At 46.1% G+C, this 16,503-nt stretch overlaps 1 protein-coding gene across 7 annotated transcripts in view; it reads left to right on the top strand.

Annotated features, from left to right (window-relative positions):
* Window positions 1–16,503, top strand: part of Dip2c (disco interacting protein 2 homolog C) — a 375,118-nt gene that overhangs the window by 314,171 nt on the left and 44,444 nt on the right. For all 7 annotated transcript variants that reach the window (XM_047520293.1, XM_047520292.1, XM_047520290.1 and 4 more), the window contains 5 exons: window positions 7,237–7,360; window positions 7,852–7,973; window positions 9,049–9,160; window positions 9,249–9,358; window positions 12,411–12,541. In XM_047520293.1, coding sequence (XP_047376249.1) covers window positions 7,237–7,360; window positions 7,852–7,973; window positions 9,049–9,160; window positions 9,249–9,358; window positions 12,411–12,541 — 599 coding nt within the window. The remainder of the gene's footprint in view (window positions 1–7,236; window positions 7,361–7,851; window positions 7,974–9,048; window positions 9,161–9,248; window positions 9,359–12,410; window positions 12,542–16,503) is intronic.

The raw sequence follows: 16,503 nt of genomic DNA, 5'->3' as shown, positions 1-16,503 counted from the left end.
TTCCCCCACTCCTCACCAGTATTACTGTTATGAGTAATTCTTCCTTTCTTTCATTTTTTTTTCCCCCAGTATTGGGGTTTAACCCAGGGGCACTCTACCTCTACACTAGTCCCCAGCCACTTTTATTTTTTATTTTGAGATAGGGTCTTGGCCTCAGACTCTCAAGCCTCTGAGATTACAGATGTATACCACTGCCCCTTTGTTCTTGATGATTGCCATTCTAACTGGACTGAGAGTCTTGGTTTTATTTCTTGACCTAAAGAAGGAAGTTCTTGCTCCTTTATAATATTCCTCACTTAATTCTTTCCCTCAAATCTTTTGGGAATCGCTTTTGTCTGGTACTATTCATTTAAGGATGCTTTTAAGTATGATTTTATGCATCTACATATTGTATATAGATATTTTAGCAGCCCTATTTTCTACCTGAAAACAAGTGATTGATAATATCTACAAAGAACAGTTCCAAACCTATTAGAGTTTTTATTTTAATTACCAAACTACTTTTTAAACATAAGTCAAGTATTGCTGGGCATGGTAGTGCACACCTGTAATCCCAGCGGTGCGGGAGGCTGAGGCAGGAGGATCAGGAGTTCAAAGCCAGCCTCAGCAATGGCAGGGCACTAAGCAACCCAGTGAGACCCTGTCTCTAAATAAAATACAAAATAGGGCTGGGGATGTGGCTTAGTGGTTGAGTGCCTCTGAGTTCAATCCCCGGTACCCCTGCCGCCCCCCCCCCCAGAAAAGAAGTTAAGTGTTAATTACAGAACCTAGGAATAAAAGTCATTTCTCCTTTGTAAATATAAAGTTTCTGTTTCTCATTAGAAACTCAAACTCATTAAGTATTATTCCATAGTATCACTTAGGAGTAAGGCCTTAAAATATGCGAGCAAATATTAACAGTAAAAATTAAATGCAGAAGTCTTTCTTGTTATGAAAATAAAGTCTGAAAAACAGACATTAAATTAGGTCATCCTGGCAGCTGCGGGCACCAGCAGCTCTTCACAAGCTACGGCTCTTGAGAGTTGCTGCTTATCGGAACCCTGCTATATACAGGCACCTCTTGCCGTTTGAAGCAGTAGACTAATGGCCAACGAAGGCAAATGCTGACCACTTGACTGATCATTCCCTGAATCTCTGGTTCGGGTTTCCAGTTACCAGACCACCCTGCACATGTGATTTATCTCGTCTGACGACCCCTCACCCTCCACCATCTCATTTGTGCTTGTCATCTTTGAAATTGTCACGTGGGCTGAGTTGGCCTGGGGACCCAACGCTCTGCGTCTGCTCCAGGCCTTTTCCAGGAAGAGTCCTTAGGAACAGGGATGCCCGTCTTCCCCTCCCTGCCAAGCAGCTCCTCCTGCCTGTAGGTGCTCGGTGGCCTAGTCCAGAGCTTCAAAGTACTCAGTACTGTGAGTCCATGGTCTGAAATGTCCTCTTCCCCCTTTGCATCTGTTTCCACACTGGAACCGTCCTCAGCCTAGGAACACAGACAAGACTCCCCTCTCTGAACACAGCTGTCCGTTCGCCTTCCTGGGCGTCTGTGACACTGTCCTTGGTTCCTTTGAATGGCTGCTTCTGCCTCTGTTCTGCATTCACTGTTTCTCCTGTGAGTTGACGACTTCTCTTTCTCTGTAATCTGAGCGGCTCTGCAGGGACTTCCAGTATCACCTGTAGACTAAAATCCACAGTGTTAACTCAAGCTGGCCTCCTGGGCCCTACACGCAACACCTTCTCCAATGACGGTCTCCCTCCCCTGAATTCCCCCACCATTGCGGTATATGTCCCATACACCAAGCTGCATGGGACTGGGTCAGGTCTGAGTCCCTTTTCAGACTCTGACCCAGCACTGCCCAATCCATTGCTCCCATATGTGGGATGGATAAATGCCTGCATCCAAGCAACTGAAGTGTACATGGTAGCTCAAGAAGTGCTGGATCCCTGTGGACACAGATCCAAAACTGATGGAGGTGCACTCATGGAAGTGTGAGGAAAACGGAGCTAGTCTCACTGTCAGCTTTGGGGGAAGTCCCTCTGACTGCTCACTGGAGTGGATTCATGCTGGAGCGCCATGCTTGATGACCAGGCCATCTGGCCTTGTGGATGTGCCCGTGCCCTTCAACCTCTGTTAGCACAGTCATTTGCCATGGTCAGACACTGGATCTCTTGGAAAGTTGTTTTCTGGAACTGACTCATGCGCTTTAAAAGGGTTTCAGCAAAAACAACAGAAAATCAGATGGCGGAAGCTGTCGAGAACAAAGCCATGACTAAATTTGCTTTAGATTGGCATGCAGTAAGTGTGGTCCAAGGATGCCTTCTGTTAGGGGGAGTCCACGGTTGCCTCAGTCCCTCTCCACGTTCTGTCCTGGCTTCTCTGAAGGGCCACTTCATCATTCTCGTGAGAGGGTCAGACCCAAGCTTCAGTGTTGGTTGACAGTTCCCCGCTGCCCCGGGTACACTCTCAGTAAGGCTCAGCCTGGACCACAGCCACAGCCTCTGATGATCGCTGTCATTTCTACTCAGATCACCTCTGAGTTCAGTGATGTCCAATAGGAATAAAACACAAACCACGTGCATAACTGTTTTCTAGTACATTATCCAAGTGTAAGAGAAGGCAGGTGCATTTGATTCCAGTAATGAGTAAGTTCTCCAGAGTGTTGTCGTTCCAGCCCGGCCGGTGCCAGTGTCCTGGACAGAGTATTTCTATTGATTGACTTTGGCCACGTCTCACTTGCTTGCTGTTTTTTGGGTTTTCTTTTCTTTTCTTTTCTTTTTTTTTTTTTTTTTGATTTATAGTTATTTCTTTAGATTTTAAAATATAAATTCTCTTGGTTTTTTTTTTTCTTTCATTCCTCAGTATTTTCAGTTTTTACATAAACCTTTTAAATGGTGTCAGATTTGCCATCTTTGCCACTGGTATTTGTGCAGATCGAGGTCGATTGGTGGTTTTCCCTGCATGACCATTCTGTCCGGACAACTAGAAGATTCCTTTGAGGAGAAGACAGTCCAAATTTCTCTAGTGCCATTACCTCACCTTGAAACCTCTGGCACTGGATTTCCATGTGGAAACCCCAGGCGCTCCTCTGAAACTGACAAAGATGCCAGGAAGGGGTGGCTGCTTCCTAGGCTGAGCGTCCCCTGCTTTGTGGGACCACCCACAAAGATCAGTTCTTGTCATTCTTAAAAACGACTGCTTGTGATTGATAGCTCTTTCTAGGTTCCGTGGGTGGTGGTGCATGGCTGTTCTTAGTTGGTGGAGCGATTTGTCTGGTTAATTCCGATAACAAATGAGACTCTGGCATGCTAACTAGTTACGCGACCCCCGAGCAATCGGCATCCCCCAACTTCTTAGAGGGACAAGTGGCGTTCAGCCACCCGAGATTGAGCAATAACAGGTCTGTGATGACCTTAGATGTCCGGGGCTGCATGCGCGCTACACTGACTGGCTCAGCGTGTGCCTACCCTACGCTGGCAGGCGCGGGTAACCCGTTGAACCCCATTCGTGATGGGGATCGGGGATTGCAATTATTCCCCATGAACGAGGAATTCCCAGTAAGTGCGGGTCATAAGCTTGCGTTGATTAAGTCCCTGCCCTTTGTACACACTGCCCGTCGCTACTACTGATTGGATGGTTTAGTGAGGCCCTCAGATCGGCCCCACTGGGGTCGGCCCATGGCCCTGGCGGAGTGCTGAGAAGACGGTCGAACTTGACTATCTAGAGGAAGTAAAAGTCCTAACAAGGTTTCCGTAGGTGAACCTGTAGAAGGATCAAGTTTTAAATTCTTTTTTATTAAAAAAAAAAAAAAAAAAAAAAAAGTAGGGAGAAAGAAATGTGTCCCTGAATCCTGAGCTGAAAGGTCCTAGTGAGACTGTCCGAGAGCCGGTGGTGGAGAGCAGTGTCCAGGTGTGACCACGCCGTGGGCCTGCTGTGTGGTGGCGTTGTGTCAAATCAGCCTTGCAAGCTACAGGGAGAAAAAAGAATGTCAGAACCACTTTGTTTTTGTTTTTGTTTTTTTGTTTGTTTGTTTGTTTTTTCCTTTTGATACCAGCAATTGAACTCAGGGACACTTAGTCACTGAGCCAAATCCCCAGCGTTGATTTAGAGACAGGGTCTCACTAAGTTGCTGGGGCTGGCTTTGAACTCATGCTCCTCCTGCCTCGGCCTCCCAAGCCACAGAGTTGACAGGTGTGTGCCTCTGGGCCCTGCTGAACCACTTCATTATTGCCATCCAGGCTGCCACCCGACCCTGTGAGTCCCTCCTGTCATGCTGGAGGAAAGATGCAGGGACACCTGCATCTCATTGCACATCGCCAGTGTGATCGCGTGCCTGCAGAGTGTGACCCCAGCATTTGGGGAATGTCATTCATTCAGCATGTCCTTTCCACGCAGCAGGTACACCTGCCTGGTGGTCATCTGATGACAGTCCAGCCCCAGGTGTGGATGAGCACTGATTATGTGAGGCTTATCATGGGGCAGGGTGCCTCTTCCCAGGTGGCACCTCCTTAAGGAGATGGACGGTAATTTTAATCTTCAGTCACCTCACCTGCTGATTTCAGAACGTACTTCCCACAAAGGATGCTACTTCTCTGTGCCATCGTCAAATATCTGGAAGCTTTACCATTCATTGATGTATGAGCAGCATAAGATGGCAAATATTGTTGTGAAAATTGTGTTTTGGGAGGTTGTCAAAGATAACGGACGGCATGCAAATTGAATTTCACGTTTTGTAAGTACCCATAGATAGGAATTTTTATGAACTAGAATCCAAACATATTTTGAAATAACACTCCACTGGCTGCTGCTTGTGAGTCTTCTAAGTTTCTCAAGTCTCAGGACCCAAGAAAGTGGGTAAATCATGGCCTTTGTCTTTTGACCAACAGCTGTATCGTTGGGGTTGTGCTCTTGCATTTTTCAGTACTATCATGAAATCCCTGAGAGAGCCTACTTTATGGAGAAAGGTGCTTTGTGTAGACTGACAGGTACGGAGGTGCAAGGTCGAATGGCTGCTCCCAACAGCCTTCTCTCTGGCAGAATCCCGAAGCAGTGCAGAGCTTCGTGTGGCATAAATCGTACGTGCATTAGTCTTCTGTCTTCCTCATTTAATAAAGCCACCAAGCTTCAATCACGGGGGCTCTACCCTAATAACCTTATCTAATCCTAAACACTAATCAAAAACTGCCATTAAACACTAAGTGTCCACCCTCTTGCTACCTCACAGTTGAGGTTAGAGTTTAGTGCATGAAAATTTACAGCCTATCCAAACCGTACCAGGGGTCTGCTTTCACTCCCCCGAAGATGGGCGTGGTTCTTGGGTACAGAAGTTGTGCAGGGCAGAGGCTCGGTGGGCGTGCCACACCGTGGACCGTGGGGTGGTGCGCAAAGCCTGCACAGCAGTGCTCCTCGTGGAAACAGAAGGGGGGCCAGTACTGCCGGTGCTCCTCTGAGACACACCGCCCCCACCAAGGAGCATCGCTTGTCAGCGATTCTGGGTGGTGGCCGACTTTCCTTGTAAACAGGCCACCATGCTCCAGTGTCAAGGGTGGACCTCAACGGGGTCCCTCACCATCAGCTATGCCATGCACCTCTGTCCCATCGTCCATTTGAAGAGCTTGCTGGCCGTCGGGGAGGTGTGTCGGTTCATGTAGACGGGTGTGGTATCCACGAGTCCACAGGAAAACCTGAGCGTCTCGTCTCAGAGGCACCAAATTCTGTCCTGTTGGCTAGACTTCCGGGACTCCCAATTTCCTGCATCGTCTTGTTTGGGACCTGTCTGTGCGATGTCGTGCTTTCTGGCTCTTCTACATGTATCCGTTTTGCTTTCTAACCTTTCTCCGAGAGAGGATCATTATGGAAAGCGTGTGTGATAAAAAGGTTCAGTTCAGAGAGGTGGGAGCCGACCCTCTCCTACACTGAAGAAACCAGCCCGCATCCATGAGAAGGAACCCAAGGCCCACCCCGCTCTGACACCGGGGTGCAGAGGCCACCAGGCTGATGAAGTGACTCTGCAGAGGTCGTCAGAGACCATCCCACGGCTGCCCAGAGCTCACGCTGATGACCAGCTGCTGAGTGAATGTTTTTGCTCAGCATCAGGTTCTTCTCGTGCATCTTAATTCTTTGTAAAATAATCTCCTGCAGTCTCATCGGGCCCTGCCCACCCTGTCCCCCACTGTCTCTCCAGCATGGGTCTCTGGGATGGAGATCGTGCTATATTTTTCCTGACATTGCACCTTTGTGGTCCCAAAAGCACTGGTCACTTATCCATACGGTGGCCTCAGCTTGCCGTGGCCTTTGAATTGTTGGGGTTCAGTCCCTGAGAGCCTCCAAAGTCTGCTCTGCTTTCCTGTCACCTCCACCAGCTCCTGCACTCTTCCTTCAAGCCGCCTGCTTACCTAAGTGTTTAGCCTAGATTGTTCTTGGTCACTTTTCAGCTGCTAGAGTCCTCTCTCCCAGCTGGTCTGCTGGCCAGAATTGCCTTTTGTGAAGGAAAAGTCCTTTATCCTATTAATTTCTTGAAGACAGAATTCTTTGAGGCAGCGGCATGTAAAATAGCTGTGGACCGTGATCTCTTCACATCAGGAAAGAAGCCAATGAATTCTAATTGTGAAATGTATCCTCGGGAAAATCTTTGGTGTGACATTTATGATTTGCAACTTACTCATACTTTCTTTGCAGTTTAAACAGTGAATCCCACAGATTTCAACATTTCCTCATACTTCTCTTGCTATCAGTCGTCTCTGATACCCCCCTTTTTTAAACTCCAAAGGTGTTTTCTTTGTTTCTATCCACTTTAAGTCTTCATGAATGTGCATTTCCTTCTTTTTTTCCTTCAAGTATTTTTATGCAGTTTTTTTGGGGGGGGGACTTTCTTGATTTTTTTTATGTCGTCTTAATAAACATTTTCAGTCTGTTTTTGTTTTTCAACATAGGAGTCCTGTGGTTTTTACTAGTAATTCTTACTGCCAGTGACAATTATACTTAATTCACAAAATTACTGGGGTTTTTCAAATTCAGGTATTGTAAACTCAGGTAATAGTGTGTTAAACATCTGTAGGTGGCTCTTCGCTGCTGTGCTTCTTACCTCATTGGAAGAGAAGGGGACTGACTTGTGACGGTGTTGGTGCAACTCTGAATCTATCGCAAACAGCCAAATTAATGATTTTAAACGCACGACGTGCGAACTCACTCAGGGAAGCTGTTACGGTCCAGGCATCTTAACCTCCTGCTCTTGTGCTACGCAGGGTACCATAGCAAACTCGCTGACCTGTGTCCAGCTTCATAAGCGTGCTGAAAAGATAGCCGTGATGCTGATGGAGCGGGGACACCTGCAGGATGGAGACCACGTGGCTTTAGTCTATCCTCCAGGTGAGGGAGCCGGACTCACCCCTTGGGTAGCTGAGTGGAGCGCCTGGGTTGTTGCTGACCACCACAACCATCCAGTTGGATATCAGCAGGGCTTATTTGTGTCTGGTTATCCCCACTTGCTGAGGGACTCGGCTACCTGTTATCCTCCAGTTAGAGGTTTAAACGAGGAGATGCTCGCAAAAAAGTTCTGTGTCTGAATTTGTTGTATTAGATCACTGAGGTAGTTCACCTCACCAATAGTGAAGCCTTTCCTAATTTCATAAGGTCGAGCATTTCTGCGGAGAAATGACAGAAATTAAACTGCAAGTCTGCTCTTTTATTTCCTGCCTCAAAGAACAGGTCAAATGAAGTGCCCAGCCAGGGGGACCAGCTCCCGCAGGGGGAGTTTAAGTTCTTTTCTTGTAGCCGACTTGGGGAGACCAGAGCTCGTGCTGGTGGGATGGCGGTCACGGAAGTGTGTTCTGCCTCAAGTTGGTTCTCCCCCCGTTCAGGCATAGACCTCATCGCGGCGTTTTACGGTTGCCTGTACGCAGGCTGTGTGCCCATAACCGTCCGGCCTCCGCACCCGCAGAACATCGCCACGACCCTGCCGACTGTCAAGATGATCGTGGAGGTAACCCACGCCTGGAAGCCTGTGGGCACTTCACCGGCCAGACCTGGAGTCCTCCAGGGAGCTGCCGGCTGCGGGTGCTTGAGTGCGCGTGTCATCGGGTAGGACAGGACGCGCTCTCTGCCTTCAAGAAGCCTGTGACCTAGGGCACGGGAGCGAGGCTAGAAGGCAGCAGCCACCACAGAGCCTCAGAGTTAACGGTGCCCCAGAGGAGGCAGCCCCGGGAGAGGGCACCTCCACCATCCTGGGGAGTCCCCGCCGAAGCCAATGCGCAAACCAACCAAATGAGATGACAGTGGATTATTTTTAAGTTACTTCCTCAAAATTTAGAAGTTGCCTGTTCCTTTTTGAAAACATAGATGTGTTTTGTTTTGTTTTACATCTGGGGACATTTAGGAGCTGGGAGTGGTGGTGAACACCCCAATCCCTGCTGCTCAGGAGGCTAAGACAGGAGAATTCCAAGTTTGAGCTCAGCCTGGGCAACGTAGCAAGACCCTGTCTCGAAATTTTAGAAAAGGGCCAGGGATGTGGCCCAGCGAGGGAGTCCTTACCTAACAAGAATGAGGCCCTGGGTTCCATCACCACTGCTACCAAAGAAAAATGAGAATGTTTTTTCCCCTATTGGAGGAGGAGCCATGAGGAGCAAAGTTAGTTTGGGCACACAAGGTGCCAACGTCTAGGGCCACACATGGACAGTCTGTGTAGTCATGGTAGAGTCCTTGCGTGGCCGGTCTTCTTATTAGAAGGTGTTGACGCCTCTGCCCGTGTGTGACATTTTTAGTAGGGCAGAGCAGAAGTAGGGGCAGTGGGTGCTGGTGTCCTTTTCTGATTTGGACCCTAACCCTAACCCTAACCCTGGGTGCAGGTGTGGGGACCCGAGTCCCTGCCCTGTCTGCCTGTGCACGCGATAGGGTTCTGCTCCCCTGCATCCCAGCTGGCTCTTGGGGAGGAAGCAGAGCGCTGGGAACCTCCTCTGCCTCCTCAGCTGCTTGGCACTAGCAAGCGTAGCGAGCGGTGCGTGCACGTGTTGACTTCCGGTTTGCGTTCACTCACTCGCTCTCCCCACTCTGGTCCTCAGGTGAGTCGCTCTGCCTGTCTGATGACAACACAACTCATCTGTAAGCTGCTGCGGTCCAGGGAGGCGGCAGCCGCTGTAGATGTCAGGACATGGCCCCTCATACTGGACACGGGTCAGTACCTGAGCCAGCTGGATGAGTGATTTTGCTCACGTGGTCTCTAGTTGGGGCAGATATCCTGACAGCTTGCTTTGTTCTCCAGATGATTTGCCAAAGAAGCGGCCTGCTCAGATCTACAAACCCTCCAACCCCGACACGCTGGCCTACCTTGACTTCAGTGTGTCCACGACCGGGATGCTAGCTGGCGTAAAGGTGAGGAGTGGCGCCTGCCCCCCCAGCTAGAGGTGTGCAGCCGACAGGCCTGCGTCCACCGTCCTTCCATGTTCTTGTGTGTGCAAACCCTCTGGAGAAACAGGTGTGAGTGTGCTTTTGTTCAGGCCGTACAGAGTCTGACCCCTCGGACAGTCCTCAAGGCCGACCGGTTCTTCCTGAGTGTCCAGTGAATTTTTGTATTATCACAGTTGCACTTGCCCATGATGGAATACTGTGCGGGTTTTGCTGGTAGTCAAACCCTCGTATTCTGGTTTTGATCTCTGCACATGGCAATTTCTTGCTTTTTAAACTCACATTCCATTATAGCCTGTCAGATTCTTGCTTAATGAAGCTACATGGATCCTTTTGCCTTCCAAGAATGGAACAACCAATATGTCACCCAGAATTAGGACTCTCAAAGCTCAGATGATGCCCAGGTACTATGCGGAACTGCACGATTAAGTTCCCTGTGACCTGTTCTGTAGTATCTGCCTCTGATCATCTGGTGAGTTTGCTTTATTGACCTCACTTTTCTCTCAGACTCGACCTAGCTAAGTTGGTATTCCTTTGAGGTTCTATGCCAAATTAACTACAATATTTAATAAAATTTTTGAAAGCTTTTTCAAATAAATATTTTTCAAACCCAGATAAATTGGTGGCTATAATACTAAAGCTAGCTTTGAGCTTTCTGCTGTCATAGCCAGAGAAGAAACATACTTTTGACTGTTTTCATGATGTACAGAAGCAGAAGTTATAATATTCAATCTTGATTTTTTTTATTAATGTGCAACAGCAACGCAATCTGTTCATTACTTCCTGGTGATTCCACTTCATCTAAGTTATGCATTCGAGAAAATCCAGAGATGACTAACGAGACTTCCTTTCAAACTTACAAAAGATTTTCCTCAACTTCTGACCATTTAATTTGATGAGACCTGAAGTGAAATGTACTGCAGCATCAGTGAAGGAGAAACCTGTGGACTTTAGGAACCGAGTGCCGCAGAACTGAGTCCAGGCGGAAGTCCCTGGTACTTCTAGGTCTTGCAGATCACAGAAGCAGCTGTTGTTCCTAGAAAGAATTTTTTCTTAATTTCAGTTTTGGGACAAAAAATGTTATCGGGCATTGACATGCATACCAAAAAAGACAGCTTGGCATAGTGGCTCACACCTGTAATCCTAGCTCCTCTGGAGGCTGAGACAGGAGGGTTGAGAGGTTTTTTTTTTTTTTTTTTTTTTTTTTTTTTAATATTTTTAGATGGACACAATACCTTTATTTTTATGTAGTGCTGAGGTTCAAACCCAGTGCCTCACACATGCTTGGCAAACACTACTGCTGAGCTACAACCCCAGCCCGGGATTGAGTTTGAAGTCCGCCTAGACAAAATAAATCCTTGTCTCAAAATGAAATATTTAAAAAGGGCTGAGAGGTAGCTCAGTGGTTTAGTCCCCAATACCACAAACAAAAGGATAAGTATATCCATCAAGCTGGGTGTTCAACACTCCCTAATGAGTGTTGAAGAATATCAAATTTTGAATGAAACCTAGGAACATGTTTATACATTGAAGTTTTATAAATTTACCTACTTAATAATTGGCTTTGTGCTCTGAAGTGCTTATAGACCTACATGTACATTTGCTTAAGATGAATAAGAAGGTCGTATAAAGGACCCACGCAGCACCTAAAGTGGACTTCAGTTAGATGGCTTATGGGTTTCCCCAAAGAATTCTGGAACTCTCTGTGGCTCTCCATTACCACCCACCAGCTTCCCAGCCCTTTTGGTTGATGTCTCTGCCCATGGTATTGTTTTGTATTTGTGGCTTTTTCAGTGACTTAAACACTATTTTCAGACCCTCATTTTAACATCAGCCAATCAAAACTGCACTGAGAGGTAAATCTGTCCACGATAAGTCACACAACACATCCCAAAATAAACTAGGGTTGAGTTGACCTCATCCCTGGCTCCTCCCCATCAATACCATAGTTCATTGCAAAATCACCACCATCAGGTTAACATATATTCGCAAGTGTCCTGTGTGTCCTAATCTTGCACCAAAAATGGTTTAGTGATAAATGATTAAGTAATCCTGACACAATTTTTAAAAGCTTCATATAATGGTCACACTCTTTTTTGTAAAAAAAAAAAAAAAAAAAATTGGCACAAAATCTGTGACTGTGCAGTGAAATCATCTCTGCTACATGTCTGTCTTAGAGTAGATTATTCACACTTGTTGATTGGGGATTTTGCAAAACTAATTCTGTATCCAAGTCTGAGTCTTTAGAAGAATTGGCGGTTTTTCTCATTCGGGTTCCAGGAAAGCTTCCCAAGTCGCGCTCCTTAGTTTATGACGAGGGCAGGGTCCAGCGCTGGGATGAGTCTGGGGACGGAGCAGTCGACTTTATGGCTCTTATCTGACCCTTTCCATTCTTGTGACTGTGGAAGTCGCCCTGGAGGCCCAGCAGGCTGCAGAGCTCCAGTCAGGGTGACGTGTGCACCTTCCTCTCCGCTGTCCTCACGCTGTGGACGTCTGTCCAGACACTGACGGGTCTTGGATTCAGCAGCTGCGTCCCCACCCTCTGAGAGCAGGCGCTGCCTTGTTCTTGTGTCCCTAGCTCCTAACCCAGTGCCTCATAGAGAACAAGCGCTCGGTGTCAGTAGTTCAAGGTTAGGTACACCACAAGTCACCTGTGCATTGCCGGCAGACCCTGGAGCATCACAGCAGTGAGGCACGGGCACACCTCAGAGTTGGGGTGAACATGACAGAGAAGCCCTGAGTGTAAACCTCCTGCTTAAATGCAAAACAACGTCATTGCCTTTGAAGTTATTGGGTCCTGAAGCACCAGGGAGTTTTGGGTGTGGTTTATTTGCTGAAAATAGGAAGGAGGACAAGTGTGTCAGCAGTCAGTCTGTCCAGGCTTGCCCACAGTTGTCCCTGTCCTGCAGTCTCTTGGGCATCCAGTGTTAAGTAGCGTGCGTCCGCTGCAGCCGTGCTGCCTGTGTTCTGGGCGGAGGGCCTCAGGTGTCCGTGTTGACTGCTCCTCGCTGTCTTACAGATGTCCCACGCAGCCACCAGTGCCTTCTGCCGTTCTATTAAGCTGCAGTGTGAGCTTTACCCTTCTAGAGAAGTGGCCATCTGTTTGGACCCCTACTGTGGACTTGGATTTGTCCTCTGGTGCCTCTGCAGGTGAGATTCCTCTTCCATATCTTCAAAATAAATTTTTAAAAAGAAGCCGTATGCCTTTCCTCCTAAATCGTTGGCCCTCCCGGGCAGCCCTGAGCACTGCCGCCTCCAGAGGATGCCGAGGCCGCAGCTGGATGCAGAAACCCACTGCCTGCTCTTGAGCACCCGACCCCCACCTCGGGGACAGAGCAGTGCCCAGGGGGCTTTCCACTTTCTCCTGCAGCCACCACGGCCTGACCCTTAGGCTTCCCAAGGGGACTCTTAGGCTTGGTTCTTCTGCCCTCAGGTGGCGGTTGTGCCTGCTGGAGTTCTCCTTGGACCAGGGGCAATACGGGCTCTTGCCACCTCCTCCTCCCTCCTCCCTGGCTTTTCCTTGGAGGAGGTCTTGGGATGGGACATGCCCAAGGGCTGAGCTCACCTCTGAGGCCGCCGGTCTTCACTATGAGCCAACTAAGTGCATCTGTGGAATGAGCAAATGAGGGGGTGTACAAATGACTATTTACCAAGATATTTTTTTCCTGAATATACCTGTGTGTTCATGGTAGAAATTTTAGAAATACAGTATACACAGTTGTTCATAATCACAACACCTAATACACTGTGGTATCAGTAAATACATTTTTGCATGTAGCCTTCTGTAGCTTGTTTTCTAATGTAGCATACTTAGCAAATTCACATTTCCAAATATATATGTGTATATAGTGTACTAGAATGAACACCAGTGCCCATGATCCAGTTTCACCTGTATCGTTTTATCAATTTTGTTTCATCTCTACTTTTTCTTTTCTTAATGGCGCATTTTAAAGCAAGCACAAACATTGTACCGTTTCACCCATAAATCTTTAAGTGTGCTTATAATTTTATAAATGTTTGTAATTAGCATATTTATAAAATTGAGATGCTACACTCTGATTTTTTTTTTCCATAATGGTCTATAGTGGACATTTTCTTATCTTTTAATTTTTTTTTATTTTCATGGTGCTGGGGATTAAACCCAGGCCTTAGTGAGAGAGTCTGACTAAGATGCCGGCTGTGGATCTCCCTGTGATCCTCCTGCCTCAGCCCTCAACATAGTTGGGATTATCGGTGTGCACCACCACACCTATCTTTAAACACTCTCACAGGACAATTATTTTTAATGCATTCATTTTTAATAGTGTTGGATTAAAATCTAATCCTGTAATCTTAGAAAATGGTGACATTCTAATTAGGACCATTAAGCTTTTTGAGAAGGTGCTTGTTAAAGGGAAAGCTCTTCCTGTGAGTCATTAATAACAACTGCGGGTCTTTAAGGGCTTGGGCAGGTTGCGCTGAACCTTTCACGAACAGTCCTCTTTCCAGCAAATTCAGAAGTCTCCAAAACACAATCAGTATTCTGCTGATTGTCCTGCCACAATAAAAACAAATGTTTAATAGCTACAAGCCTCTACATTCTCTAAAATCCCAAAGGACTCACTTTAAAAAAAAGATAAAGAAAAGCCTTGGATATCAGATGCAGTATCACTAACATACCGAGGGGGTGAATTTGGGGAGGCCTCACTCTGCAGGCCATGAAGACGTTGTGCCAGCAGGGAAGGAGGGCGTGCACACATAGAGGCTGCTGGCATGGGTATGGGAGCCAGGCAGGAGAGGAATATAGGGGGTCAGCAGCAGTGGAGAGAGGCCAGCGTCATACAAGGATTAAAAATAAGTATACGTAATAAGGATAATGAAAGCCAGATTCCTTCATGTTGGCAAAAGATGTTGTGTTACAAATTCAGAATGGAAGTGCAGTTATTTCTTAAGTTGGATTGCAGTTAGACATATTGTAAATGCCTGCTTTTCAGCAGATACTGGTAAGTTTAGAAACGCAGACGTGTTCTGTGTGTATTTATCCATGTGCACGTATTCCACAGCCCTGTCCATGAAAGGACTAGGAGCAGCCCTACCCCAGTAGCAGTGAACACATCTAGCAACTGTATTACCTATTAACTACCATTTTCTTCTAAAATGAACTAGGGCTCCTTCCTGAACTGCTTTCAGACTTGGGAAAGAATATGTACAAAATGACCCTGGAATGTCATGTTAAGCTAGAAAGCCAGGAAAGGCTCGAAGAATGAGGGCGCCATGTCAGAAGGACAGAACCAGAACGGTTAGTTTGAGAGTTCCCACCGGGCAAATTGGGGACAAATTTTACATCAAAATAAAGATCACAACAACTTAGAACATTTTGAATAAAATAGGAAATTGCGTATTCAGACAGATGAGCAAATGCATGATGAGCAAGAATGTTTATGGTAGCCATCCACAAAATAATTAGTTGTAAAGGGGGAAAGACACTTTGGGATGGAGAAGCCACAGCCAATGACTGAGCAAACGCCATTGGTAAGGGTGCAGAGTCCTGAGCCACTCCACAGGGTGGGAGAGGAGACGGGCATCTCTCCTGCTGTGTTCCTGCCAAAGATGTTCATCCCGGATCTAGTGACATGAAACATGAGACACAAAGTTCAGGGACACTCAACATCAGGAGTGCCTGTAATCTTTGTAAACCTTGGGTCCCAGCACAAAGGAAATTCCAAAAATCATCTCTTCTGGGCAAAAGAATCTGAAAGATAGCAGCTTAAGTACGTGTATGAGTCTGACCTGGACAACTGGAGAAACTCAAAACTCGAATAAGGGTCTGAACTTGAATGGGAGAAATTTACCAGGGTTCAAATTTTGACGGTTTAATTGGTTTACAGAGGAAAATATAGACATTTGTTGGAAATGCCCCCAGAAGTATTTGGAGCTGATGGGACATTGGTATTGTGATTCACTATTGAATAATTCAGAAGGATAAAGTTATTTTGACTATACTTGGAGCTTTTCTGTAATTTTGTGGGTGTAAGTAAATCTTGATCTTCATTCTAAATCTACCTTCAGTCACAAAATAGAAGATTGTATATATAATGAATTGTTGCAAAATGTTTTCTAAGATCAGATGTGTATTTTGAAAGCATGTCAGATAGTCCACATTCATGCATTGGAAGATTCAATATTAAAATGCAGTTCTCCCCAGACTTGTTCATAGGTTCAGAATAATTCCTATCAAAATCTCAGCATGCTTTTTTTGCAGAAATAGACAAAATGATCCTAAAAGGGGATACAAAGGACCCCTAGTAGTCAGAATAATTTTGAAAGAGAATAACAAGGTTGGAGAACTCAGACTACCAGAATGCCACTTCTTCTTTTTTTTTTTCTTTCCATTTAATGTCCTTGATTATTCTTAAAATGTGCTTACCTTTATAAAAGGATTGCTAACCAACCATACACAAACATCTTTTTTACAGGATTTTTAAAAATTTTTTTTATTTTTACAGACTGCATTTTGATTCATTGTACACAAATGGGGTACATCTTTTCATTTCTATGGTTGTGCACAATGTAGATTCATACCATTCATGTAGAGAAAGGAATCATGAACTTCATCTGGAAGAATCAGAGACCTCAAATAACCAAAACCATCCTGAGCAGGAAAAGTGAAGCAGGAGGTATCACAATACCAGACCTTAAACTATACTAAAGAGCAATAGTAACAAAAAACAGTGTGGTATTGGCACCAAAATAGGCAGACCAATGGAACAGAATAAAGGACATAGGGACAAACCCACATAAATACAGTTACCTCATACTAGACAAAGGATCGAAAACATACAATGGAAAAAGATAGCCTGTTCAACAAATGGTGCTGGGAAAACTGGAAATCCATATGCAGTAAAATGAAATTAAACCTCTATCTCTCACCCTGCACAAAACTCAACTCAAATTGGAACAAGGACTTAGGAATTAGACCAGAGACCCTCCACCAATAGAAGACAAAATAGGCCTGAATCGTCATCATGTTGACTTAGGATCAGACTCCCTTAACAAAACTCCCAAAGCACAGGAAATCAAAGCAAGAATCAATAAATGGGATGGATTCAAACTAAAAAGCCTTTTCTCAACAA

This window comes from Sciurus carolinensis, chromosome 12 (genome assembly GCF_902686445.1).
Source record: "Sciurus carolinensis chromosome 12, mSciCar1.2, whole genome shotgun sequence".
Taxonomy (NCBI): domain Eukaryota; kingdom Metazoa; phylum Chordata; class Mammalia; order Rodentia; family Sciuridae; genus Sciurus; species Sciurus carolinensis.
Note: the sequence above shows the minus strand (reverse complement) of the source record. Positions and strands in the feature narration are given on the sequence as shown.